The 26,993-nt window shown below is 38.6% G+C and overlaps 3 protein-coding genes across 7 annotated transcripts; all 3 read right to left on the reverse strand.

Moving 5' to 3' along the window:
- On the reverse strand, positions 714–3,113 carry LOC8062496 (putative B3 domain-containing protein Os03g0621600). Of its 5 annotated transcripts, none has more exons than XM_021451625.1 (5): positions 2,969–3,113; positions 2,724–2,842; positions 1,926–2,310; positions 1,647–1,834; positions 714–1,110 (listed from the first exon to the last, which is right to left on the reverse strand). In XM_021451625.1, exons 1-5 carry the CDS (start codon positions 3,015–3,017, stop codon positions 934–936), a joined length of 918 nt encoding a protein of 305 aa, XP_021307300.1. In that variant the 5' UTR covers positions 3,018–3,113; the 3' UTR covers positions 714–933. The 5 variants fall into 5 exon arrangements, with proteins under 5 accessions (XP_021307300.1, XP_021307296.1, XP_021307298.1 ...); XM_021451621.1 differs by having other exon boundaries at positions 714–1,185; XM_021451623.1 differs by having other exon boundaries at positions 714–1,185; positions 2,724–2,897; positions 2,969–3,094.
- On the reverse strand, positions 6,023–7,766 carry LOC8062497 (putative B3 domain-containing protein Os03g0621600). Its single transcript, XM_021463959.1, has 4 exons — positions 7,649–7,766; positions 7,379–7,506; positions 6,522–6,906; positions 6,023–6,434 (listed from the first exon to the last, which is right to left on the reverse strand). Exons 2-4 carry the CDS (start codon positions 7,493–7,495, stop codon positions 6,217–6,219), a joined length of 720 nt encoding a protein of 239 aa, XP_021319634.1. The 5' UTR covers positions 7,496–7,506; positions 7,649–7,766; the 3' UTR covers positions 6,023–6,216.
- On the reverse strand, positions 19,063–26,947 carry LOC8062498 (putative B3 domain-containing protein Os03g0621600). Its single transcript, XM_021465851.1, has 7 exons — positions 26,542–26,947; positions 26,147–26,193; positions 25,788–26,038; positions 20,743–20,875; positions 19,874–20,156; positions 19,503–19,690; positions 19,063–19,317 (listed from the first exon to the last, which is right to left on the reverse strand). Exons 1-7 carry the CDS (start codon positions 26,945–26,947, stop codon positions 19,063–19,065), a joined length of 1,563 nt encoding a protein of 520 aa, XP_021321526.1.

The raw sequence follows: 26,993 nt of genomic DNA on the forward strand, positions 1-26,993 counted from the left end.
GATGGTATTTCTTGTAATGTACTAAACTACTCCCTCTATCTAGAAATGATGTCATATTTGACTTGAAGAAAAGTCTAGGTTTATAATTTTTGACTAACAATCTATCAAATTATATACAAGTTTAGAGCATGAAACGTGCATCAATAGATTTGCATTTAAATTACCTCTGAGATGATATTTTTTTTAGCAATTGACTACATATTATAAATGAAATCAAGGGTTATCTCAAATTAAATCAACTTCTAGAGTTGTCCTAAGTCAAACAACTTTAAATTTGACCCACTTTATAGAAAACAACACCAATATTTTCAATACTAAATTAGTTTTACTAGATATATCATAAAATATATTTTTATAATATACTTATTTGTTATCATATATGTTATTATCCTTTTGTATAAAGTGGGTCAAACTTAAAATAGTTTGACTTAGGTGACTCTAGGAATTGATTTATTTTGAGAGGGCGGTAGTATTATTGTATTTTTATAAAAATCTATTAAGACATTCGCATCTTTGCGTGTAAGGTGTGCATCATGAGCCCTTTCTCACACAAAGTGGCTTTATTGTGAACATTCAATCTTTCTGCAAAACATAAAATTTGAAGCCGCAAATCTCTTGTGCTAGCAGAGAAGATTATAGGACCGGAAATGAACACGCCCTTCTTTTAGTGATTTGGTAAATTTCATATCTTCCACAGCAAGCAAAGTCACGGCTTGACGTTGCAGTAGCTAATTGCATGACTGCAGCAACATAAACATAGATGGATTACAAGCGAAACAGTCTGGACTTAGGCAGAACATGAGTTAACCAATTGCCCGAACAGGGGATGGACAAGCCATGGATATCAAGCTAGTCGCTCTAAACTAAAATAACTTCTACCACCATACTGCAAAAGCTAAGCTGGCACCAACATCATCAACTACTTGCCAATTTTCATTTTGCACGAATGATATGCACATTCATCGTGTACTTGGTGTTTTCAAGTAGCTCAAAGAGGCAGAGATCTCCCACCTGCAACTTGTTGTCACGAGCAAACTGTTTCCACCCTTGCGAAAGACTTTTGCCTCTGTTGGGTCTGCCCTTATGAGTTATACACCGCACGTCCCAACTCTGGCCACAGCATTGAAGCATCAGTGTTTGGTTCTCAAATGGTAGATGTACATCAGCATATACTCTTGGTATGTCCTGATTGCAATAGGAAGTGTAAAAGTCAACTGAAAAATAGCTCAAGCTGGAAGTACTTGCATCAATATTGTAAATTTCTTCAAGGCAATTTGTTTAGAGCTAGTAGTACTTCATATTAAAGATTCAAAAAACGATTTGTAAAATTATATATTCTTTCTACTTGGTTTTCTGAGTTTATTCAATGTCATATTGACCTGGCCAAGAAAAATGGGGAGAAGGATTATGTGGTTTAATTTTGCTTGCAAGGGATTTGCTGGGATATGGCTTTGTAGGAAAAAGATGGTGATTGCTAAGAACTCCAGTTCGCCTCCCACTGGTACTTCAGTTCCCCTATCCTGTTTCTGAAATCGTAGCTCGCTCCCTCGTAAAGCTGGGAAACCCCTGTTCTACAACAACATGCTTTCAAAATGAAGCATAATTGCAGTAGAATATCAATCCAAGAATAAATTTTCCAAGCTCACCATAGCCTGAGATCCCCTTCGAAGATTGCTCTTCTTCACGATGCATCCGTAGATGGGGATAGTAGAAGTACTAGCTCGGACTCTCTCTTTCAGTTTCTTCATCTGCACACAGGTGAGATAGGTTCTCCGTGGGAGGATGTAACCTGGAACATAATGTGATTTCTGATCTTCTGGAGATATAGAATCTCCTACACAGAAACAAAGAGAAAGAGATGTGAGGTCATGATCTGTAAAGTAAATCCTACTCAAGTTGGTTCAATTCAACATGGTGACTCAAACCTGATGAGTCGGATGGGGAGGTTGATGAACTAGCGGTGACATTCAAGGGAAGATCTCCACAAGTGCTTGAAGTTTCAGTGTTTATTTCCCTTGTTTCTCTGCCACAGATATGATTTCTCTTGACACGGCATGGCGGCACTTTCTCGCAACAACTAAGATCAAATATGAAAACCTTCAATCGAGAAGTCCCGTCGCACTTGAAAACCAAGAAGTCCCCCATGTTCAAGTCATGGGCAGTAACAAACTCCTTCCATCCCGTTTGAAGGACTACTTTGCCCAGATTCTTAGCTACTTCGGCATCAAAAGTGTGTCCACAGCGTGATTCTAGCTTAACTCTGTTTCCTATTAGCCCTCTGAAATGCTGCTCGAATTTATCAGGTACGGCCTGCAGCAATAACACGGAACAAGCTCTTATAGTGCAACGATTTCATTCCAGACATCAAACTAGATAAGGACTAAGTTTATTCCTAGGAAACTGTTTAATAATTTATTATTAAATACGTCTAGCATGTTAAAGAACCAATAAATATTCTCAGGTTGCACAAGCATTTCTGTCAAAATCTAGCATTGATTACAAATGAACAATATTCTAGCATATCTTCAGAACAATAACACGGCACATATATCTTGGGTTTCCATTTGCATCTACAAGAGGCGAGATCTTTCCATTCAGGTTTCTGGGTTGGTTTTGGTAAAACAGGAGGCCAAAACTTTTGGGGCAAATGAACAGAGACGGGGGTTCATATAATTGCTAACACAACATAAGACTGAACACAGTGGACGGACTTGAAAACTTACCAATCGTTCACGAAATTCACCAACCAGAACCTTGAAGAAATACTTGTCCTTCCCATCCTTGTCATCCGGATAGAAATATGCATTGCTCTCCTTGCTTCTCTTACCAGGCTTGCTCATCTCTACCACACCGAAGCCAGAGATGGAAAAGTTGGAGAAGTACTACTGAATCGCAAGCTACGGAAGATAAAACTGATGAATGATCATCTTGGGAAACCCAAGCTATGGAAGGAAGAAATAGGGAGTACCTGCACCTTCCTCTGACGCCAAGCCCCAACCTTTGATGATTACGAACATGCGCCTTTCAGCTGTAAAAGAGACCAAATCACCTGATGGAAGAACCGAGAACGGAGACTCCAAGGGGGGTTTATGGCTGCTCCTGCTCTAGGCCTCTACTTTAGTGTGTGCATTTATTCTCCTGCTCTACTAGACCTGTACTCTGCTAGTTGTTTAATTTCAGCCCTTGTTCAGTTCGTGAAAAATTTTGGCTTTAACTAGTGTAGCACTTTCGTTTATTTGTGACAATTATTATTTAATTACGGAGTAACTAGGTTCAAAAGATTCGTCTCGCAAATTACAGACAAACTGTACAATTAGTTTTTATTTTTATCTATATTTAATGTTTCATGTATGTGTACAAAGATTCGATGTAACGGGAATCTTGAAAATTTTTTAGAGCTAAACAAGGTCTCAACTCTCAAAGGGTACAAACGTACAGTACTATACATGTCGGATTCGAAAAGATACCATTGCTATTATATTTATTTTTATATTTTTTATCGAATGTGAATTCGGACAGTATCAGTGACGTTAGATAAGATAGGATAGAATATCGACACTATAAATATGCGATTTGAGTATTCAAATACAAATAGTATAGGGTGTTGGACAGATTTAAATTTAACTAAACGGATTCGATTTCGAATACGGTCAAAAAATATTTGTACCATTTCATCCCTATATAGTACATTGTCTCAACTCTCAATTTTCCCTAGAACCTGAATCTTGTTGTCATGCACTCAGGTCTTGTTTAGTTCGCAAAAATATTCAAGATTCTCTGTTACATCAAATCTTTGGTCGTATATATGAAGCATTAAATATAAATAAAAATAAAAACTAATTTCATAGTTTACCTGTAATTTGTGAGATGAATCTTTTGAGCCTAATTACTCTATAATTGAACAATGTTTGTCAAATAAAAACGAAAATGTTACGGCAGCCAAAAACCAAAAATTTTGCGAACTAAACATGGCCTCATGCTCCGCAAGAAACACGAAAACCACTGTCGCACAACTTACTTGATGTCCTTTTAGTTTGGATAGCCCCGAGCGAAGTTCTTAGAGCAAGTATTATAGCAGGCTGTAAGCCAGCTAAATGCTAAGATGAAGGAGAGAGAAGAAGAGAGAGAGTAAATTTAAATCATTATTGTAGAATGTTTATTAATAAACCAAGTCACGGTAAAAGAAGTGATATTTTGTATAAATATTTGAATAAGACGAATGATCAAACTTGATGTCAAAAAAGTCAAACGTCTTGTAATTTGGAATAAATCAAGTATCTTATAGTTCATTCCAACTCCGGCACTAAATAGTCATGCCTCATGGACAATGATGAAAATGGAACGGATATTTTCCGACCGTATTTGATACTGAATTCGTTTAGAGAGATTTAGAGTTATTCGTATCCGAGTTCAAATATTCAACATTCGATACTATATCCATATCCGAACAATTAAATTGTATATTTATGATGTCAGACATTATACGTTGCTATCCGATCAACACACCGCCCACACCTAGCCCGGAGTTTTCCCCGCTCACGGCGATAACTTCTTTTTTTTTCGAAAGATCCGTTATCGGCTTTCATTGATCTAGAAAAGGGCAAGTTACAGTATGAGTTAGCGGCACAAGGCGCGCCGCTAATACAAATTGTTCAGGAACCAAAGAATGGTCCCAAGCCACTCCTGAATCTCTAATATTGATTTAGATTAGTAAAATAAGACAACAAGTAAAAACAAGTTTTCTAAGCGGGAGCCTTCGTTGTCGACCGATGTTGAATGAGCTGCACTAGGCCTTTGTTCCCTGCAGTTATGCAGTTCTGCACTGCATCATGGATGGAGTGTACAATCTGCTGGACCGCGGCTGCGGTGGCGTGCGAGGGCGAGGGTAGGGGCGGCGGGGGCGACGGCGAGGGCACACAGACCCCCGACCCCTCCTAGTGGTGTGGCGCACAGCGAGGCGGCTCGAGACTCAGTACAGGCGAGGCGTGCTGCGTGCGCAAGAGCAGAGCGCGATGCGGTGTGTCGTGGCAGGCAGGGCGAGCGGTGCGCGGGCAGGCGTGAGGCACGTCGTTGGCGGCACGCGGCGTGGCATGGCATGGCATGGCGTTGCAGCTCCATCTTCGAAGCCTCCCAAAATCAGTCGGCACGTACGGTTGAGCCCCACGACCAAGAGGGTCCAGGGAAACGACGTTCAGAATATCCACTCGGGGATTCGGGCGAACATCAATCTCTTTTTGCTAGCAGAGAAAAGATTATAGGACTGGAAATGAACGCGCCCAAGTTCTTCTAGCGATTTGGCAAATTTCATATCTACTTTTCACAAGAAAAATCATGGCTTGATGTTGCAGTGGCTAATCGCATCACAGCAGCGACATAAGCATAGATGGATTACAAGTGAAACAAGTTTGGACTTAGACAGAACAGAACAGGGGATGGACAAGCCATGGATGGATACCAGCAGCAGGGTAAGCTAGACACTTTAACCAAAAATCACTTCTTCTGCCACCATATTGCAAAAGATAAAGCTGGCGTCAACTGCTCTCCAAATTTCATTTTGCGCGAACGACATGCACATTCATCGTGTACTTGGTGTTTTCAAGTAGCTCAAAGAGGCAGAGATCTCCCAGCTGCAACTTGTTGTCACAAGCAAACCGTTTCCACCCTTTCATAAACCTTTTTGTTCCGGGGTTTCCCTTCTGAATTCGACACCGCACTTCCCAACTCTTGCCACAGCATTGAAGCATCAGTATTTCGTCCTCAAATGGTAGATATACCTCAGCATATACTCTTGGCATGTCCTGATTGCAGCAGGGAAGTGTTCAAAGTTAACTGAAAATAGCTAAAGATGCTTGTAGATTGCAAATTTCTTCAAGGCATTTTGTTTAGAACTAGTAGTACTTCAATGATTCAAAATTTGATCTTTCGGAAAAAATCTAAAATTCTCTTCTAGGTTTCCTGATTTTATTCTATTGACCTGGGCAAGAAAAAAGGCGAGAAGGATTATGTGGCTTGATTTTGTTTGTAAGGAATTTGCTGGGCTATGGCTTAGTAGAAAAAAGATGGTGATGGTGATTGGTAAAAAGTCCAGTTCTATTCCCATTGGTACTTCAGTTCCCCTATCCCTGTTTCTGAAGTTGTAGCTCGCTCCCTCAAAAAGCATGGAAATTCCTGTTCTCAACTACATACTTTCAAACTGAAGCATAATGCAATAGAATATCAATCCAAGAACAAAATTTCCAAGCTCACCATAGTCTGAGAACGTCCTTGAACATTGCCCTTCTTTATGATGCATCCGTAGATGGGGATTGTAGAAGTACTAGCTCGAACTCTCTCTTTCAGTTTCTTCATCTGCACACAGGTGAGACAGGTTCCCCGTTGGAGGATGTAACCTGGAACACATTGTGATTTCTGGTCTTCTGGACATATAGAATCTCCTGCACAGAGACAAAGAGAAGAAATTTGAGGTAATGGTGATCTGTAAAGTAAATCCTACTTAAGTTGGTTCAACTCGGTGACTCAACCTGATGAGTCAGATAGGGAGGTCGATGAACTAGCGGTGACATTCATGGGAAGATCTCCACAACTGCTTGAAATTTCAGTTTGCATTTCCCTTGTTTCTCTGCCACAGATATGATTTCTCTTGACACGGCATTGCGGCACTTTCTCGCAACAACTAAGATCAAATATGAAAACCTTCAATCTAGAAGTCCCGTCGTACTTGAAAACCAAGAAGTCCCCCATGCTCAAGTCATGGGCAGTAACAAACTCCTTCCATCCCGTTTGGAGTAGTAGTTTGCCCAAACTGTTAGCCACTTCAACATCAAAAGTGTGTCCACAGCGTGATTCTAGCTTGACACTGTTTGCTATTAGCCCTCTGATACGTTGCACGAATTTATCAGGTATGGCCTGCAGCAATAGCATATATATCATTCCAGACACAGATAGAGTAGTACATAGTAGTTGCCCACATCTAAGGACTAAGTTTTACACAAACTGATTCTAACTATACGTTCAACATGTTAAAGAACCAAAAAACATTCTCAGGTTGCACAAGTATTCCTGTCAAAATCTAGCATTGGTTACAAGTTACAACTGAACTCGTTTCAAAAAAAAAAGTTACAACTGAACAATATTCTAACATGTCTAGCTTCAGAAGTTCAGAACAATAATACGGCACATATATCTTGGGTTTCAATCTGCATCTACAACTGGCCAAATCTTTCCATTCAGGTTCCTTGGGGGACTTAAGAGTTTTGGTGGCACATATAACTGCTAGCACAATATCCCCACCTCTGAGCAGGCAGAGATGGCGGTGACAGCAAAAGTTTTTTTTAAAAAAAGAACACTTTCCAAGAACATAGTGGACCTGTAAACCTACCAATCGTTCACGAAAATCACCGACCAGAACCTTGAAGAAATACTTGTCCTTCTCATCCTTGTGATTCGAACAGAAACATGCATGCCTCTCCCTGCTTCTCTTACCCGGCTTTCTCATCTTTACCACGCCTACATCAAAGACAGTTGCATTCCGAGGGCACTTAATACTAATCGCAATAAGTAAAAACGAGAGATAAAAGTTCATGATCGAGTGATCTTTGATCGTTTTGGGAAGCCCAAGCTTCGTAAGAAATATATGGAGACTACATACCTGCATGCCAAAGCCCAAGCTTGATGATAATACGCGTCTGTCAACCGTAGTAAAAGAGACCAGCCTTGAATCAACCCGATGGAAGAATGGAGACGCCAACCGGTGTTTACACATCGTCTCAACTCTCAAGGGGTGCATTATAGGTACAGCCTTTAAGTCTTGGCGCATGAGCTAGTGGCAAACAATTCAAGCGTTGTCATTACTAGAATTATATGCTCCACTAAATATCGGGACCTATATATTGACAATTCAAGCGTCGCCATTCTAACAACATTTATGGAGATAGCATTTAAGCACATTGATGGACGGTAACAGTACTGCATCTTTTGCATGAGGATGTATTGATCACCGGCCGGTATTGTTGCTCGTATACTGGCATTTTCGAAGACCATATTCACAATGTTCTTAGTACGTGTATTCTCTAATTTTTAGGCCTTCTTTAGATCAAAAAGTTTTAGGATTTTAACACTATAGCACTTTCGTTTTTATTTAACAAACATTGTCTAATCATAGAGTAACTAGGTTTAAAAGATTCGTCTCGCGATTTACAGGTAAACTAGTTTTTGTTTTCATCTATATTTAATGCTATATGCATGTGCCGTAAGATTCGATGTGACAAGAAATCTTGAAAAGTTTTTGGTTTTTAGGGTGAACTAAGGCCTTGTTCAGTTTCCAAAATTTTTTGAGTTTCGACACTATAGAATTTTTGTTTTTATTTGACAAATATTGTCCAATCATGGAGCAACTAGGCTTAAAAGATTCGTCTCGTGATTTTCAGACAAACTGTGCAATTAGTTTTTGTTTTTATCTATATTTAATACACCATGCATGTGCCGCAAGATTTGCTGTGACGGAGAATCTTGACAATTTTTAGATACTTTTTTGGAACTAAACAAAGCCTAAACAAGGCCTTAGAGTGGCAGGATCTCTCTCTTTTCAGAGACCAAACATGTTGTAGTAAACGCTCCAATTCCATTTCGACGATCGTTCAACCGATGGCAAAATTTTAGGATTTTGGGTACTGTAGTACTTTTATTTTTATTTATCAAATATTGTCCAATTATGAACTAACTAGGTTTAAAAGTTTCATCTCACAAATTACAGATAAACTGTATAATTAGTTTTTATTTTCGTCTATATTTAATACTCCATGCATATGCCGTAAGATTCGATATGACGAGAAATCTAATTTTTTTTTTGTAAAACTTGTTGGAACTAAACAAGACACCTGAACGAGTCCACCAGTCCCCTATGTTACACGGATACTCCAAGGGGGGTGACGTATCCGTATCCGATACTCGTCGGATACGCAGATACGGATACTCGGATACACCATTTTAGTGGGTTTTGTTTTTAGAAAGTGCGTATCCGATATGTATTGTATCCAATACTCGTACCCGTACTCGTGTAACGTAGCCAGTCCCACACACACGTTGAGCGGCCGAGCGGCCCGACTCAGAACTTAGGCCTTGTTTAGTTCTATTTTTTTTTTGTAAAATGAACACTATAGTATTTTCGTTTGTATTTGACAAATATTGTCCAATCATAGACTAACTAAGCTCAAAAAATTTGTCTCGTAAATTACAAGTGAACTGTGTAATTAGTTTTTATTTTCGTCTATATTTAATGCTCTATGTATGTATCTAAAGATTCGATGGGATGAGGAATGTGAAAAATTTTACAAAATATTTTAGGAATGTGTGCGTCCATCTTTTTCTTATTTTTTTTATTTTCTAGTTTTTCATTTACATTTTTTTTCTTTTTCACTATTTTTTTGTCTCTTTCACTTGTTCTCTTCTTCCGATCTAATCTAAGATCACAAATTTACAAAAATTATAATGAGAAATTTATGATGATAATTTGTCACTTAAAAGTTATGTACAAAGTTGTGAGTACAAATTGTGATGACAAGTTGTTCTGTATAAAACGTTGTGCAGACAATTTATTTGTATAACTTTAATTTTCCAACAACTAAGAGTTATAGTTTTTCCTTTTATGTTCTAGTTCTACTTTTTTTTTTCTTTGCGTTTTTTTACATTAATCTATCTATTTTTGCATATGATTCATATACTATACGTATAATATAATGTTCTGCACCATTTTTTTTCACTATTTTTCTCTTCTTCCGTAGTAATTGAATCTTATGACCACAAATCTGTAATCTTCTTCTATCTACTATACGGAATCTGCACCATGGGCTCTGGCTTATTCTCCTGCCACGTGTCCCGCGCAACTCCCATCGCCCCTCGGCCGTCGCGACTCCAGCCGGAGCCGGGCAGGCGCCCGCCGCAGCCGGCCCTGGTCCCGCGCGGCCATCCCGGCCGGTGCCCGCGCTGGGCAACAGCAACAGGCCACAGCTCGGTGGGAGGGCCGGCCTCAGGACCGCGCAGGCTCGCCGGCCGGCCAACCGTCCCCGGCGTCCGCAGTCCGCATCCTGCGTGCGTGCTCTGCTCTACTGAGCCACATCATCCGCACGTTGCCCGATGGCCAAGAGCCGCCCACGGCAAGGTTAGGCTCACCTGCGCCCACACATGGCCCTCCATTGTTGTCGTCGGCGACCACGCGGACCGAATCGTCCGCAACCGCAATCAGCCCAGCCCGTCCCCTGCTCTGCTCAACACCCGTGGAAAAGAAAAAAAGAGAATAGAAGCTTTTGTAGGGTTCCTAATGCAAAAGCTCTTGACTCAAATTATTAACCGTTGTTAACAATACATCACAACACGTTGAGAATAAGAAAACGTAGTAATTCATAGAAAAATCCAAAAAATGACAAAATTAAATTTTGTTCAGCTTCACATATATAGATACATGTAGTAAACACAAAACATCATATACTTTAGTACAAATTTTGTGATGTAGATGCCTGCCTATGCTTTTTAGTGTAAAAATTGATATTTGTAGTTATCTTGCTTTAATTATTATGAACATTTTATGGTAGTCTATTCATGTGGTTCTTGATCTGTGGTAAACATTTTAGCTCCATCTATGCCTATCTAACTGAATTACTGATTTACCTAGATTTGTGCTTACTAAAAGTTACAATCAATATAAGTATGTAAATGATGCTTCCACTATCTTTGTATAATGTTATTATGTCATATGAACACTTTATATGGCCATGTGTTCATAATCTACACATATTTTACCGATATATCATATTTTATATACTACAATATTTGCTTTCTCGAAAAAAGGACCGGATGAAGGACAAGAGCATGTTCACTATGAAAATATAACAAAAACTATAAGGCACCTAATCTTCACAAGGTATAACCCATACTCATTGTTTCATCAAAGACATAATGGGGCACCACGAAAAATGAACTAGCCCGATCCTCCACTATGGCGCGGCAAAGGCCGCACCTATATTTCAGTGTGAGACGAGTTTTTTCTCACACAAAATGGCATAATATATGTGCACGTTCAATCTATTTGCTAGAGGAAATTGCTACTAGCAGCAGTCACCGCTACAATACACCAAAGGAAAAGGAGAGCTTACTGTGATTTTTGCCAAGTCCAAGCGCAGAAACGTTTTTCTACACGAGAAGAACAGGATGACCTTGCGGCCGTTCCTCTTCGGAGAGAGACGGTAGAATGGGAGACACCAAGACCTTTTATTATTGACACATTTTACAATAGTTGGAATCGCCTCCAATCGTTTTTGCTAAAATTTTTTTCTTAATTTATTTTGTGGAAGGGTAATAACGTCATCGTATAAGTCCTCTCAAACCCAACCCCTATCATCGGCGGCGACGGGTTCCTTGAACACGCACTGGCAAACACCGGCGGATAGAACCTAAAAAGATTTTAAAAAAAAACTTAAGAACAAGATTTTTATCTAACTAACTATAGTACTTAAATCATATACCCTAGCTACGCTACTTAAAATATTATTTCTACAATTACGAATTTACCTTTTTACACTTCATTATAAAGATAAATACGAAAAAAGAATTACCACCCCTCTATTTAGGGTCCTAATCCTCATAATTTTAGAGGTGATGGGAGGCGAGGTGGCGTCTATGGTCCACCGACCATAGACACACCTATCGCCTCCCATCGCCTTGCTCCCATCGTCTTTCATCGCTTTTCATGTTCTGGGTCCACCGATTATAGACACACCAATCACTTCTCATCGTCTCCCCAACCATTGTAAAAATATTCTTTATTATTATTAGGTTATAGATTAGACCTACCAAATCTCCCACGCCTATTATATTTTTATAGAGTGTGTTTGGCATAGCTCTAAGTCTCTAACTCTAGTTAAAAATATATTTCTTGATATTTTTATAATAAAATAAAATCTTTTCTAGCTTCATCTTTATTATTAGAAAATATTTGGTAAAACAATTCGATAAAAATTTAAATGTATGAAATATTCACGATATCTTCACTTTTTTCTTGTGTATATTTATTTATCTTTTTTTCTAATTCTCCTTTCTCAACTCTCTCATGCACTCATCTCTCTCAGTTTGGCTCCTTCCTCTGACTCACCTCACTCGCTTCCACCTCCAGCACCCCTGTGCTCCGCCACTCCGATGCCATTACCATGCCCCACTCGCATCACGCCCGCCCACTCGGCATTTTGCTCCGTCCGCCTCACCTATGTCGGCAACCGGTTGCAATTCACATGTGTCGCCATTGAGAACTTGTTTAGTTCGCAAAATTTTATAGCATTTGCTATAGTACTTTCGTTTGTATTTGATAATTATTATTTAATCATGGACTAACTAGGCTTAAAAGATTTGTTCCGCAAATTACAAGCAAACTATGTAATTAGTTTTTATTTATATCTATAGCATTGTTTAGTTCACCCTGAAAACCAAAAAGTTTTCAAGATTCCCCGTCATATCGAATCTTGTGGCACATGCATGAAACATTAAATATAGACGAAAACAAAAACTAATTACACAGTTTAGCTGGAAATCACGAGACGAATCTTTTGATCCTAGTTAGTCCATGATCGGATAATATTTGTGACAAACAAACGAAAGTGCCACAGTACCGAAAATTTTTCACTTTTCGGAACTAAACAAGGCCTATATTTAATGCTTTATGCATGTATCTAAAAATTTAATGTGACGGAGAATCTTAAAAATATTTTAGAAATAAACCAGGCCTAACTATTGTTGACCGTCTACATCACGAGCCACCCGCGCGCGTAGGAAAGAGCATTCGAAGACGGGCCCAAAGGCGAAGGTTGGAGCGAGGCGAAGCTTATTTTCTATTCACTTCCTCCATTCAGCTCCAATAAGCACGATTTCTAAAAAAAAGTTTGGCTAGCGAGGTGGAGAAATTTCTGTAGAAGTTGTACATAGAGCGGTACCAAACACATCTTTAATAAAGGCTACTAGGTGCACGGTTCTTCATGATATCCTCACATAAGAGCAAGTATTATAGTATGCTGTAAGCCGGTTAAATGATGATGCGGAAGAGAGAGAATAAAAGCGGGCTGTAAGGTTACAGCCGGCTCAGACATAAGAACCAAGAAAATATGTGAGAGAGACAAGTGAGCCATATATTAATAATAATGAGCTAACCATTATATGAGTAGGCTGCAAAAAAGCTGTAAAGAAATTTTACAACCAGCAGTTAGCTATATTATTAGCCTTGCTCTAAGAGCCATCCTAAAAAAATCCCACCTAATCTAGATGCCAATGGTAGATCTTGGCATTTTGAAGGCTAGGCCAGCAAGAAGCCCGATTTATTTCGGCTATGAAATCTCTGTGCAATAGCGTCATAGGCCTTGGGCTTGGGCTTTTGGGCAGGGGTAGGTAGGTTGGCCACTATTATTCAGAAGAAAAAATGAAAAATATTTTTGACTGAGGATGTTTTTTTATCTCTATGTTTACTAACTACACTGGGCCTTGTCTGATAATAAGGCATGCGGGCCGGGTCCATTTTGCTCTAGGCGAGCTTATTTTGCTAGGGTCTAGTTGCTGGCTTGAGAGCATGATAATATTTTATTAAAAAAAACTCACGTAACAAGCTGTGCTCGCACTAGCACGCGCACACCATGTCACCACCTGGGTGTTGGGTTTAGGGTATTAAATACTCCATCCATCTCAAAAAGTGTCGTTTTAGGTTTTCGTGCCACAAGTTTGACTCGATTTGTAGAAAATATGTGCAATATTTGTGTCTCGAAATAAATTTGTTAAAAAACTAGACTTAAAAATCTTTTCAATGATACTAATTATGTACTATAAATATTAATATTTTTACTATGTATTTAGTTAAAGTTATTTCTTGGAAAGCGCAAACGACACTTATTTTGGGACAGAGGGAGTAGGTACTATAGTAGTTTCGTCAATTATTATCTAATTATGGACTAATTAGTTTTAAAAGATTCGTCTCTCAAATTACTTTTCAGCTTGGTTTTTGTTTTATAAATAATCTATATTTAGTACTCCATATATGTGTACAAACATTCGATGTGACGAACGATAAACTTTAACAGGTAAACTAAACGGAGCCTAATAGTACATATTCATAATTGTCATATACTCACTATGGCCTTGTTTAGTTTCTGAAAAATTTTGTAAAATTTTTTCAGATTCCCCTTCACATCAAATCTTTAGACGTATGCATGGAGTATTAAATATAGATAAAAATTAAAATTAATTGCACAGTTTGATCGGAATTGACGAGATGAATTTTTTGAGCCTAGTTAGTCTATAATTGGACAATATTTGTCAAATACAAACGAACTACTACTCTATTTTGTAAAATTTTTTAGAAGTAAACAAAGCCTATACATACTACATATAGTATAATGAAAACATTGGGTACCACACAAACCCAGACTCAAGCCTGTTCCCTCCGTCGTACAGTTTCCACGGACGCGAAGGTTGTTTTTGGCGCGAGATTGCTCATACTGGCGATGGCTACAGAACCATGACGATAGAATCTTTTTATATAAAAAATGACGACAGAAAATAGTTAGGGTTTGTTTAGATCCAATTTTTTTTTTAGATTTTGACACCGTAACATTTTTGTTTTTATTTGATAAACATTGTCCAATTATAGAGTAACTAGGCTTAAAAGATTCATCTTGCGATTTACAGATAAACTATGTAATTAGTTTTTATTTTCATCTATATTTAATGCTCTATGCATGTGCTGCAAGATTCGATATGATGGAGAATCTTTTAAAGTTTTGAATCTTTTTTTGTTAAACAACGCCTTAAAAGCTGCAGCCATACTAGGCCTTATTTAGATGCAAAAAGATTTTGGATTTCGCTACTGTAGCACTTTCGTTTGTTTGTGGCAAATATTATCCAATTATGGACTAACTAGGATCAAAAGATTTGTCTCGCGATTTACAGTTAAACTGTGCAATTAGTTTTTATTTTCGTCTATATTTAATGCTTCATGTATGTGCCGAAAGATTCAATATGACGAGAAATCTTGAAATTTTTTTGGTTTTTGGGTGAGCTAAGGCCTTGTTTAGATCCAAAAACTTTTTAGACTTTGACACTGTAGCACTTTCGTATTTATTTGACAAACATTGTCCAATCATAAAATAACTAGGATTAAAAGATTCGTCTCATGATTTACAGGTAAACTGTGCAATTAGTTATCTTTTTTATCTATATTTCATGTTTCATGCATGTGCCGTAAGATTCGATGTGATGGGGAATCTTGTAAAGTTTTGAGTTTTTGGATGCATCTAAACAAGGCGCCCTAGGCCTTGTTTAGTTCCGAAAAAATTTCGGATTTCGCTACTGTAGCACTTTCGTTTTTATTTGACAAATATTGTCCAATCATGAACTAACTAGGATCAAAAGATTCGTCTCGCGATTTATAGACAAGTTGTGTAATTAGTTTTTGCTTTCGTCTATATTTAATGCTTCATGCATGTGCCGCAAGATTTGATATGACGGAAAATCTTGAAAACTTTTTAAATTTCGGGGTGAACTAAACAAGGCCCTACATGCCAGGTGCACCAGCGCAGCGACTTCCCCTGGCATGCGGCCCTGCACCTGGCGCCTGCACGCTGCCCTGCACGCCCTGCGGGCTGCTCTCCGGTGCCCGGCGGTAGTGGAGGTGGAGCACCCCCACGCCGGACGAAAATACGGCGGCGGTGCCTACGGATGGGCCAAAAATAAATCAGATGTGAGGCTTAGGCCTTGTTTAGATTCAAATTTTTTTTTTTGGATTTTGACACTGTAGTACTTTTGTTTTTATTTGACAAGCATTATTCAATTATGAAGCAACTAGGCTTAAAAGATCCGTCTCGTGATTTATAAGTAAACTGTGTAATTAGTTATCTTTTTTATCTACATTTAATGTTCCATGCATGTGTCGAAAGATTCGATGTGATGGAAAATCTTGTAAAGTTTTGGGTTTTTAGGTGTATCTAAGAGCATCTCCAACCATTATGCATTTGAAGTTATGCATTTTACGCAAATTGTAAACCCTCAAATGAAAATGGCAAGGCTAAAATCGGATAATCTCCAACCGTTATGCAAAATGCCAAGTCCATCATCTTTTTTTTCCTAGAAATTTTGTTTCGCGGCACTCCTTCCCGCGCAGCCAATCGATCCTGCGCCAAACAGCCCGCCGTCGTCTCCCGTTCACCAATTCCCGCCCCTTGGCTCAAGTACCGATCTCCATCAGGTCCTGTTCCCCATCAGTTTCCGGTCGCCGCCATCAGTTCGTCGTCAAGGCAGGTCGCCGCCATCAGTCAAGTCGTTGCAGCTCGCGAGCAGCAGAACCCTAGATATCGCATTGATGAAGAAGGCGTACCTGGCCGGCGTTGATGAGGAAGGCGTTGTAGATTCGTCCTATCGCGCGCTACGTCGTCCTATTGTGCGCTGCTTCGTCCAAACGCGCGCGCGAAGCTGGCGAAGGAGGACGCGCGATGCTTCTCCAATCGCGCGAAGTGGTGGCGGCGCGAAGGGAAACCGCGCGAAGGGAAGAAAAAAGCCCGCGAGGTGGAACCGAGAATCCCGTGATCTCTATTTGCATAGCCGGACTCCTTTGGCATATATGCCAAGTTTCCCCCTCCAAATGCATAGCTATGTAAAATGCAAAGTCCAAATGCATAACGATTGGAAGGGTTTTTTTTAGAGTTTTATGCATTTTGGTAAATGCCAAGTCCATTTGCATAATGGTTGGAGTTGCTCTAAACAAGGCCTTACTTTACATTTTACCAAGCTATTATATAAAACTGTTGGAGAAGACAAGATATAAAGATTACCTACCCTTTTATTAACTTGTTAGATTTATTAGTTTACCAAGTAAATTATACCAAATTTCTGGAGTTGCTTTTACAGGGCTAAATCTGTGAGCACCATTTATAACCATATTATCAACTTAGTCTGAACTTGATAGTATACTTAGGAAATTTATTTTGTCAGATTAATTAAATTTAAGTTTAATTCGTACTATCTCTATGTAGATTTTTCTTTTATTCTTTGTCTCTAAGATCTATTAAAAAAATCGTCATCCTCCGCTGTTCAAAGTTCAAAAAAAGTGCATCCATCCGTATTAAGCGTGATCCATCTCCAAGTAATTCCTAAAAAAAATCTCCCTCCTTGATGCAGACTTTTTTTATCTGATAACTCGTGTGCACATTATTATTTGAACATGAAATTCGTAGCTTTCTGATCGCTGGTCTAAAAAATTATGGTTGAAAATATTGTTCGTCGATTTATTATGAGAAAAAAACACTATTGACTGATAAAAAAATACGATTTATAAGGTAAGCGAACAGGCTATCTCCAAGTCATCCTCCTTGATGCTCGGTGACACTGTCTGACTACATGGTCATCCGCGTGTGGCGGCATGGCCGGTCCACCTGCTCTCACTTGTTGCGGTCATCCTCTTGGCACAGGGCCTAGATGTCAGTGAGAGGAGAAGAAGAAAAGGGGATTGAGAAAAATCTTTGGTTCTTCCTTTCTTTGAGGGACCGAGGAGTTAGTTTTCTTAAGAGAAAAAAATTAGGAAAAAAATGTGCTGGAGCTTAATTTTTTGCTTTCAATCTCCTTTGATTTCATTATAGAAAAATGAGATCACTTTTTGTTTAACCTAGTGGAGTTGCTCTTTCTCGCTCATGTGTGGATGTACATAGCAGCTACAAGTAGTGTAGGCCAACTTGTTGAGCCGATGGGCTGGCCAAACATTCAATTAATTCTGCATCTTGTAAGCCCTTTCTCACATATCACGTAACAAACCTTTTAACAAAACTATTACTCTCCTATACCTATAAAGAAAGTCGTTAACAACAGCGACACAGTCTTCAAAATTTAACTTTGACTCCTTGTTTTTATAAAAATATTTATCAAAAAATGGTATATATATATATTTATGAAAGTATTTTTCGAGATAAATCTATTCATATGGTTTTAATATTTTTAAACTCAAACAACTTAAAAGTTATTCATGACTTATATTCCCAATATTTGACATAAACCTTATCTAAAATGACTTTCTTTATAGGTATGGAGGGAATCCCTTTTTGGGTCTATCCTAAACATTTTTGGCTTTATCGTCTTAAATCAAAATATCTTATATTTACTCTTCAAAAAAATATCTTATGTTCGATAAAGTTTATTTATAGAAAAGATCATCCATATTTGCAACACTAGATAGATTTACTATAAAATATATTTTATGATGAATCTAATGATATTTATTTTGTATCATGAGTAACATTTTTTTTTATAAATTTAGTAAAACTTAGGATTAAAATAAAATGACACCCTTGCGAGACTGAGGTAGTATTAAGTTTTAAGCTTTTAAGGAACTGACTCTTGAGCATATCGACAAAATATGATGGGAATATGGGACTGTGGGAACTGCTGATGGCTCAATTGAACCTTACAGCGATTATTTGCAACAGAACATTTAGGCAAGCAAGTTCATCAGTTCGTGGCTGCACCAATTGACATCGAGCATTGGTATCCAACCAATGTATCACGGATGCTGTTGCTAATTCCATTATAGCAGAAGCAAAAACACAGATGGGTTATAAGCGAAGCATCCTCAAAGCACTCAAACTGTCAAACAGCAGATGGATAGACCATAAATTATATTGTTCAGCACTCAAACAGAGTAAGCATTTCTAAGGCATGCGTAAAAGCATTAATATCAGTACTATGGCTGACATGACCATAAGAGCACTCCCAATGTAAGACTCTATCATAGAGTCCAAGACAATTAATTACATATTATTTATGATATTTTGCTGATATGGCAGCATATTTATTGAAGAAAGAAGTAGAAAAAATAAGACTCCAAGTCTTATTTAGACTCTAAGTCCACATTGTTCGAGGTAATAAATAACTTTAGACTCCATGATAGAGTCTGTATTGTGAGTGCCCTAAGCAACTCTTATCAAACCCAAAAACACTACCTTACTGCCACCGCTGCAAAAGTTGAGAACAAAAGCAGAAAACATTTCCCAAATCTCAATCTTTGCGAATGATATGGACATTCATCATGTACTTCTTGGTCTTCAGTTGCTCAAAGACGCAGATATCTCCCAGCTGCAAATTGTTGTCACCTGCAAACCGCGCCCACCCATTTCGAAGCCTTTTCATTTCGCCTTGATCCTTCCGAACCAGAATGCGGCACGTCATTTCCCAGCTCTTGCCATGACACTGAAGAATCCACCTTGTGCTCTTGATTGGAAGACATACATCAGAATATTTTTTGGAGAAGACCTGGTTATAGAGGGAAAGGGTTTTCAGTGTTCGAAAGTCAAAATAGTTGAAGATTTCCATCGAACTTAGCTTGTAAATTGAGTCTAGGAAGCTAAACAACCTGCTTGCTGAAGGACGTGCAATTGAAATGCAATATTTATATCAATTCTGGAACAAAAAAAGAAGAAGACAAAAAACCAACTCACCATAGATTTAGAACTTCCAGAAATGTTATACTTCTTCATGACACACACATAGATGGGGATTTCAGAACACATAGATCGGAGTCTCTCTTTCAGTTTCTTCTTTTGCATACTATCAAGGCTGGTGCCTTGTGGGAGCATGTAACTCGGAACAGAATGTGCTTCATCATCTTCTGAAGATGTCATTCCTCCTATAACCAAACAAAACAATGATGTCATGATCTTGTAGATATACATAGATGCCACTAGGTTTGACGACATTGAGACTCTACCTGATGAGTTGAATAGGGATCTTGATGAAGTGATACTGATCCTACTCCTGTCCCTTTGCTTCCATGCTTTCTTTTTAGTTACTGGTGTTTTCACTAACTCACCACTAATAGCATTTTTTGCGACAAAACATGGTGGTACTTTCTCGCAACCACTAGGATCAAATATCAGAACCTTCATCCGAGACATCCCATTGTACTTGAATACCAGGAAGTCCATCTTTTTCAGGTCATGGGCACTAACAAATGACTTCCAGCCAGACTGAAGCACTATTCTGCCCAAATTCTTTGCAACTTGAACATCAAAGGTTAAACCTCCAAATGATTCAAGAGTAATATTTCTTTCTATTTTGTCTCTGAAATGTTTGGCAAATTTACCCGGTATGACCTGAAGCAGCAAGATTAACGCAGAAGAAAGTTCAGATTTGGTAAGGGAACTCTATAAAATCTACATCGCTGTATTGCAAGTTTGTTGGATATATCACAACTAATTATAATTAAACAAGTGATGCACACCAGCATATACTGAAAGTCTGAAACACTAAATTGATTCCAAATGCAAAAAAGGTAGCAACTTAAGAAGCAAAGAGTTGGTATAGCTTGATTAATTCAATTTCAGTACTTGAAGCTGTTTGATATTAATGCTGCCAATAGCTTGTAAAATCAGTAAATATTTTGTCCCTGTCCCAAGGAGCAGAAGCATTGCCTTAGAATAACATTGCCAAAATAGTCTTTTACGTGATGTTATTACATTTATGGCTACATCTTTGATCAGTATTCCTAGGGACAGCATGCTAATATAAATTGGAAACACTACCACAGTATTGAATTAGTAACAAAAGTTACTCGACTTCTAAGAATGTAATGAACACATTCCAGTATTCCACAAGCTATCTTTCAAAAAAAATTATTCTTTCAAAAAGTATTCCACAAGCTGAATACCCAGAAACACAGTGTGAAAGAAAATTGCTCACCAATCTTTTATGGAAATCACCAATCAAAACCTTGAAAAAATGTTTGCCATGGTCATATGTGTGATAATTCCGGTGGTAATTTGCATCCGTCTCCTTGCATCCCTTTGAAGGTTTTCTCATCATGGTAGCGTACCTGCATAAAAGTTTACAGTAGTAAACATTAGAGATGGAGAAGTAACTTTTTGAGACAGAAAAAAGGAGGAAATTGGACAGGTCATAGCTAACAAAGAAAGGGTAAAAAAAAAAACAAAGTTTTTTCTAGCCCAGATCAGGGTAATTCTGTATGCCATACCCTTCTAGCCCAGATCAGGTGTAAACCCCTCCAGTTTACATAAAAAAAAAAGAATTACCAAAATTTCATGGAAATCATTTCATTTTTATGGGTCTAATAACATGACGTTCCATTCGTTAAGAAATTTAAATACATTTGTATCCACCTTAATTCATGTATATTGGCGTGGATTAAGATGAAAAAATAACTAATTTGTACCTAATCCACTCCAACCCACAAACTAGGCGAACGATCAATCTGAGAGAGATTAGGAAAACATTGAATTAACAAGGAAGTATAGGTGGAGACTAATGCACATGGTCTAGTTTGCTCAAGTGTCTTTAATAGAGAGATTAGGCAACGGAAAAAAACAGAAAAGACGAAACTCTAATGAAGTATAGGTCAAAGGAATTTGCTCATGAGTCAAGACTATCTGAAGGAAATCGCTAGACATCACCAAAGGAAATCGCTGGAAGAGAGCTTACAGTGATTTTTTCCAAGTCCAAGGCTCCAAGCGCAGTGCAGAAACGTTTTTCTACCGGGGGAGAAGAACAACAGGATCACCTTGTGCGCCCCTCGTTCCTCTTCAGAGACAGCCCTGCGCCATGGCCTCCATCGACACCTCGATGTTTCTGTCTGTTTGGTGCTGTGCTGTGCTGTGGCAGGCCAAGAGAGCAGAGCAGGGGTGGTGTGGTGGCCAAGAGAGTAGAGAGTCAGCAGGCAGGTGATGAGATGATGTGAGCTGCGATCATCCACTGCCCCTGCATGCATTGCCATTTATTACTGCTCGCTGCAGTTACGTTCATTGGAAATTACCACGATGCACCGGCGCCGCCTAGGTTCCCGTCCCGTGTGCCTCCTCACTCCGGTCGAGGTGCACCGTGTGGGCCGGGAGCTGCTCATTCTGACTTTCAGTGCCATTAGACAAGTATTATAGTGGGCTAAGCTGGCTAAATGCTGAGATGGAGTAGAGAAGAGAGAAGAGAAAGGAGAAGCAGGCTGTAAGCTTACAGCCAGCTTAGGCACAAGAACCAAAAAAACCTTGTGGAAGAGATAAGTGGGTCATGTATTAATAGTGAATAGCTAACTATTGTATGGATGAGCTGAGAGAAGGCTGCAAGAAACCTTACAGCCAACAAATGTCATGTATTATTAAACTTGCTCTTAGGCCTTGTTTAGTTCCCAAAAATTTTGCAAAATTTTTCAGATTCCCCGTCACATCGAATCTTTAGACGTATGCATGGAGTATTAAATATAGATAAAAATAAAAACTAATTGCACAGTTTGGTCAGAATTGACGAGACGAATCTTTTGAGCCTAGTTAGTCTATGATTGGATAATATTTGTCAAATACAAACGAAATTGCTACAGTATTCATTTTGCCAAAAATTTTGGAACTAAACAAGGCCTTACTAAAGCCAACTAACCAAGCCTCTAATTTCAGGCTCAAATATTGCTCGACAACTCACGCTTCTAACTTTTTATGAACACGATGGATGACAATGGGCTTCCGGGCACTCACCTCTATCGTAGAGTCTAAAGTTATTTATTACCTCAAACAATATAGAGTCTTATTTTTTCTACCTCTTTCTTCAATAAATATGCTGCCACATCAGCAAAATACCATAAATTATATATAATTAATTGTCTTGGACTCTGTGATAGAGACTTGCATCGTGAGTGCCCTTAGCCTAAAAAAAGTGTTACAGATCAAATAGGCCCTTAGGCTTTGTTTAGATGCAGCCAAACAGCCAAAACTTTTGGAGAAATGAGCACTTTTTGGAAGAATGGATCTAAACAGGAGTCTGTAAAACTTGGGCTGTAAAGATTTGGAATTTGGGACCTTGGAGCCCCAAAACTGTGTAAACTTGCTTAGGGGCCCGTGTCTTGTGTGTTGTAGATCAAAAAATTTGGGAAGCATCTAAACACCTATTTGGAATGTAAAGTTTATAGCCAAAAGTTTTGAGATGTAAAGATTTAGGATAAACAGGCCCTTAGTTTCTTGGCACTTTTTCTCTCAAACTTACTTATTTGATCCTAAAAGGAATTTTCTTTGGTTTACTGGCCCTTCCATTAGTATGATGAGTCAACAACATTGAGTTATACGTGAAAAGGCTCTTTTACCCCTGACGTTAAAGGTGACTGTTTTGCAACCTATAATTTTCAGGTTACCTACTATTAAAAATTTTGCTATTGAACCGTACTCCCTCCGTTCTAGAATACAATGCATTATGGTTATTTCACAGAAAAATAAGAGAGAGAACAATAGACTCATGTACTCCTCACTTAACTTCCTGATTTATTGAAATTTGACTCTATTCCACATGATTAATTAGAAGGTGCGATCTAAGTTTACTTATAGAAAATATGGTAAACACTCAATTACTTTTATCTTCCGTATTTTTATTTAAGTAAATATTATCTTCTTGTTCTCTAAGTGCGCTATATTTAAGGACACATCTCAAATGCCAAAATACACTCTATTCTAGATAGAGGGAGTAGATCACTTTAACCTTAAGAGTCTAAACAAAAGATCATAGTATTATCTAAGGTTTAGCTAATTTTAAAAATATTTTAAGATCACACAAGTGAATTAAAGTAGCCTAAAGTTTAGTCCTTGATTTTAGCCGACTAAACTTTAGAGCACTTATGCATGTTACACAATTCTCTAAATCGTGCATGCATGTAACATTTTTGTTTCTATGATTGTTAATGGTTTTTCTTAGTGCACTCGACCACGATTCCTATCCCGTGCCCCAGTTTGTATGTACCAATGGAAAAAAAAATTATATGCATGTGTGATGCACATCAGCACCTCTTGCACGCCGTTAGAATTTCTTTTTCCACATGCGTAAAAAATTTCGTGTGTACCAACCAAGAAGGAAAGCCGTCCACTTCGATGATTACATGATTGGGGATATATTTTGTCTTTTCTCAAATTATATTTATTTTAAAAAGTTAAACAAATAATGGCACGAATTTATGTGAGTTATTACCTCTACTGCAGTACAGTAGCATTGAACAAAAAAAAAACCATGACCCAAGTAGAATGTTATTGTCTTCAACATGTGCTAACTGTGGCTGTACTGTAGGCATTGGTGGTGGTTCGCTGGGCGTCTTGTGCGATGTGCTGAGGTGTAGCCGTCCTTGGATCGTCGTTCACCTTGTTGGCTTGAGGATCCAGGGTCCACGATCCCAATGGTTGGGGTCGTGGCTCCCACCGGTCTAGATGGCCTCTGAGTTAAGGATCTCGTTATCAATCCCAAACGGCTGATATGTTGCAGGCTGCGTGACCAGCTAATTAATCGGTGCCTTGAAATTCTCCGGGGTTATAACCCCAACACTTGTGAACTACTGAACATAAAATTTATAATTTTATCCCAAAGTTATCCTCCTTGATGCTCGGCGACTACATGCTCATCCATGTGGCGGCACGGCAGCCTGCCAGCTCTCACTTTTTTCTTTTGAGAAAATAGGAGGGGCTTGCACCCCTACTGAAATTTATTAAAAAGAAAAGAAAAGAGTACAGGAGAAGTTCAGAGAAAAAACAAACAGCTAACAAATAGAACAGAGGAAAATTAAGAGACATAAAAAGAGAGGAAGAAGATGAGCTGAATTGCTCTAGCCATATAGAAATGAGAGCTAAGTACTTCTTCGCAGGAAGTGTGGTTATTCTCTTGGCATGGGGCCTAGATGTCAGGGAGAGGGGAAGAAGAAAAGGAGATTGGGAAAAATATTTGGTTCTTCCTCTTTCTTGAGGGATTGAGGAGGTGATTTCTTAGTTGAGAAAAAAAAACAAAAAAAAGATCTGTTGGAGCTTGATTTTTGCTCTTCAGTCCGATTATAGGGAAATGAGACTATTTTTTATCAATTTGGTGGAGTTGCTCTTACTAGGTCATGTGTGGATATGCCTAGCGATAGCGGCCACAGGTGGTGTAGGCAGATTTGTTGAGCCGATGGGCACACATCCGATTAACTCTGCATCTTATAAGACCTTTCTCACATATCAGTCTTTCAACAACACTAGTACCTCTATGGCTCTACCTAAACGTTTATGGCTTTATCTTAAATAAAAATATCTTATATTTGATAAAGTTTATTTATAGAAAAGATCATTCATATTTATGACACTAAATAGATTTACTATTAAATGTATTTTATGACAAATCTGTAATGATATTTATTTTGTATCATAAATATCAATATTGTTTTACAAATTTAATCAAACTAACAATTATTATACTTAAAACAAAAGTAAAAGGACACCCTTGCGAGACTGAGGTAGTATTAAGTTTTAAGCTTTTAAGGAACAGACTCTGCGTATCAAGAAAATATCATGGGAATATGGGACTATGGGAACGCCTGATGGCTCAAGTGAACCTTACAGCGATTAGCTGCAGATCATTTACACAAGCAAGTTCATCAGTTCATGGCTGCATCAGTTGACATCACGGAGCATAGGCATCCAACCAATATATCATAGTTGCTGTTGCTAATTCCATTATAGCAGAAGCAAAAACACAGATGGATTACAAGCGAAGCATCCTCAACTACAGCACTCGAACAGGGAATGGACATATTATAGATTATATTGTTCAGCACTCAAACAGAGTAAGCATTTCCAAGGCAAGCATAAAAAGCATTAATATCAGTACTACAAAAGTTGGCACCAATGGCTGATATGACCATAAGATCGACTCTTATCAAACCCAAAAACACTACTCCCACCGCTGTGAAAGTCGAAAACGAAAGCAGAAAGCATTCCAAATCTCACTCATTGCGAATGATATGCACATTCATCCTGTACTTCTTGGTCTTCAGTTGTTCAAAGAGGAGTATATCTCCCAGCTGCAAATAGTTGTCACCTGCAAACTGTGCCCACCCGTTGCAAAGCATTTTGAACTTGCCTTGACATTTCCCAGCCTTAATGCGGCATGTCACTTCCCAGCTCTTGCCATGACACTGAAGAATCCACCTTTTGCTCTTGAATGGAAGACATACATCAGAATATTTTCTGGAGAAGTCCTGGTTATAGGAGGAAAGGGTTTTCAGTGTTCGAAAGTCAAAACAGTTGAAGTTTTCCATCGAACTTAGCTTGTAAATTTCTTCAAGAAATGTAGGAAGCTAAACAACCTGCTCGCTGAAGAATGTGCAATTGAAATGCAATATTAGTATCAATCCTGGAACCAAAAAAAAGAGAAAAAACTAACTCACCATAGCTTGAGATCTTCCAGAAATGTTTGACTTCTTCACGACACACACATAGATGGGGATTTCAGAACAAATAGCTCGGCCTCTCTCTTTCACTTTCTTCTGTTGGATATTATCAAGGCTGGCACCTTGTGGGAGCATGTAACTCGGAGCAGAACATGCTTCGTCGTCCTCTGAAGATGTCATTCCTCCTATTACCAAACAAAACAATGATGTCATGATCTTGTATATATACATAGATGCTCCTAGGTGTGGTGACATTGTAACTCAACCTGATGACTTGGATAGGGATCTTGATGAACTGATAATGATCCTACTCCTGTCCCTTTGCTTCAATGCTTTCTTTTTAGTTTCTGGTGCTCTCATGGGATGATTATTAGCATCGCCACTTGCAATTACAATGGCTTCTTCTCTCTTCTTTCCACCATTAATAGCATTTTTCGTGACAAAACAGGGTGGTACTTTCTCGCAACCACTAGGATCAAATATCAGAACCTTCATTCGAGACATCCCATTGTACTTGAATACCAGGAAGTCCATCTTTTTCAGGTCATGGGCACTAACAAATGACTTCCAGCCAGACTGAAGCACTATTCTGCCAAAATTCTTTGCAACTTGAACCTCAAAAGTATAACCACCAAGTGATTCAAGCGTAATACTTCCTTCTATTTTGTCTCTGAAATGTTCAGCAAATTTACCCGGTATGACCTGCGGCAGCAACATTAACGCAGAAGAAAGTTCAGATGAGGTAATGGAGCTGTATAAAATG

This window comes from Sorghum bicolor, chromosome 1, assembly GCF_000003195.3.
Source record: "Sorghum bicolor cultivar BTx623 chromosome 1, Sorghum_bicolor_NCBIv3, whole genome shotgun sequence".
Classification (NCBI taxonomy): Eukaryota; Viridiplantae; Streptophyta; class Magnoliopsida; order Poales; family Poaceae; genus Sorghum; species Sorghum bicolor.

Bases quoted from the DNA above. Each gene is read 5' to 3' on its own strand.
- LOC8062496 (XM_021451621.1), bottom strand. From the start codon at position 3,017: ATGTTCGTAATCATCAAAGGTTGGGGCTTGGCGTCAGAGGAAGGTGCA. The intron at 2,843-2,968 runs GTACTCCCTATT...TCGGTGTGGTAG, and splicing joins GGCGTCAGAGGAAGGTGCAG to AGATGAGCAAGCCTGGTAAG. The intron at 1,186-1,646 runs GTGAGCTTGGAA...TATTGCAATCAG, and splicing joins GAAGGGGATCTCAGGCTATG to GACATACCAAGAGTATATGC.
- LOC8062497 (XM_021463959.1), bottom strand. From the start codon at position 7,495: ATGAGAAAGCCGGGTAAGAGAAGCAGGGAGAGGCATGCATGTTTCTGT. The intron at 6,907-7,378 runs GTAGGTTTACAG...CTATTGCTGCAG, and splicing joins GTGATTTTCGTGAACGATTG to GCCATACCTGATAAATTCGT. The intron at 6,435-6,521 runs GTTGAGTCACCG...GTCTCTGTGCAG, and splicing joins CTCCCTATCTGACTCATCAG to GAGATTCTATATGTCCAGAA.
- LOC8062498 (XM_021465851.1), bottom strand. From the start codon at position 26,947: ATGTTGCTGCCGCAGGTCATACCGGGTAAATTTGCTGAACATTTCAGA. The intron at 20,876-25,787 runs GTGAGATTTGGA...ACTTTTATGCAG, and splicing joins GTGCATATCATTCGCAATGA to GTACGCTACCATGATGAGAA. The intron at 19,318-19,502 runs GTGAGTTGGTTT...CTCTATAACCAG, and splicing joins CTGGAAGTTCTAAATCTATG to GTCTTCTCCAAAAAATATTC.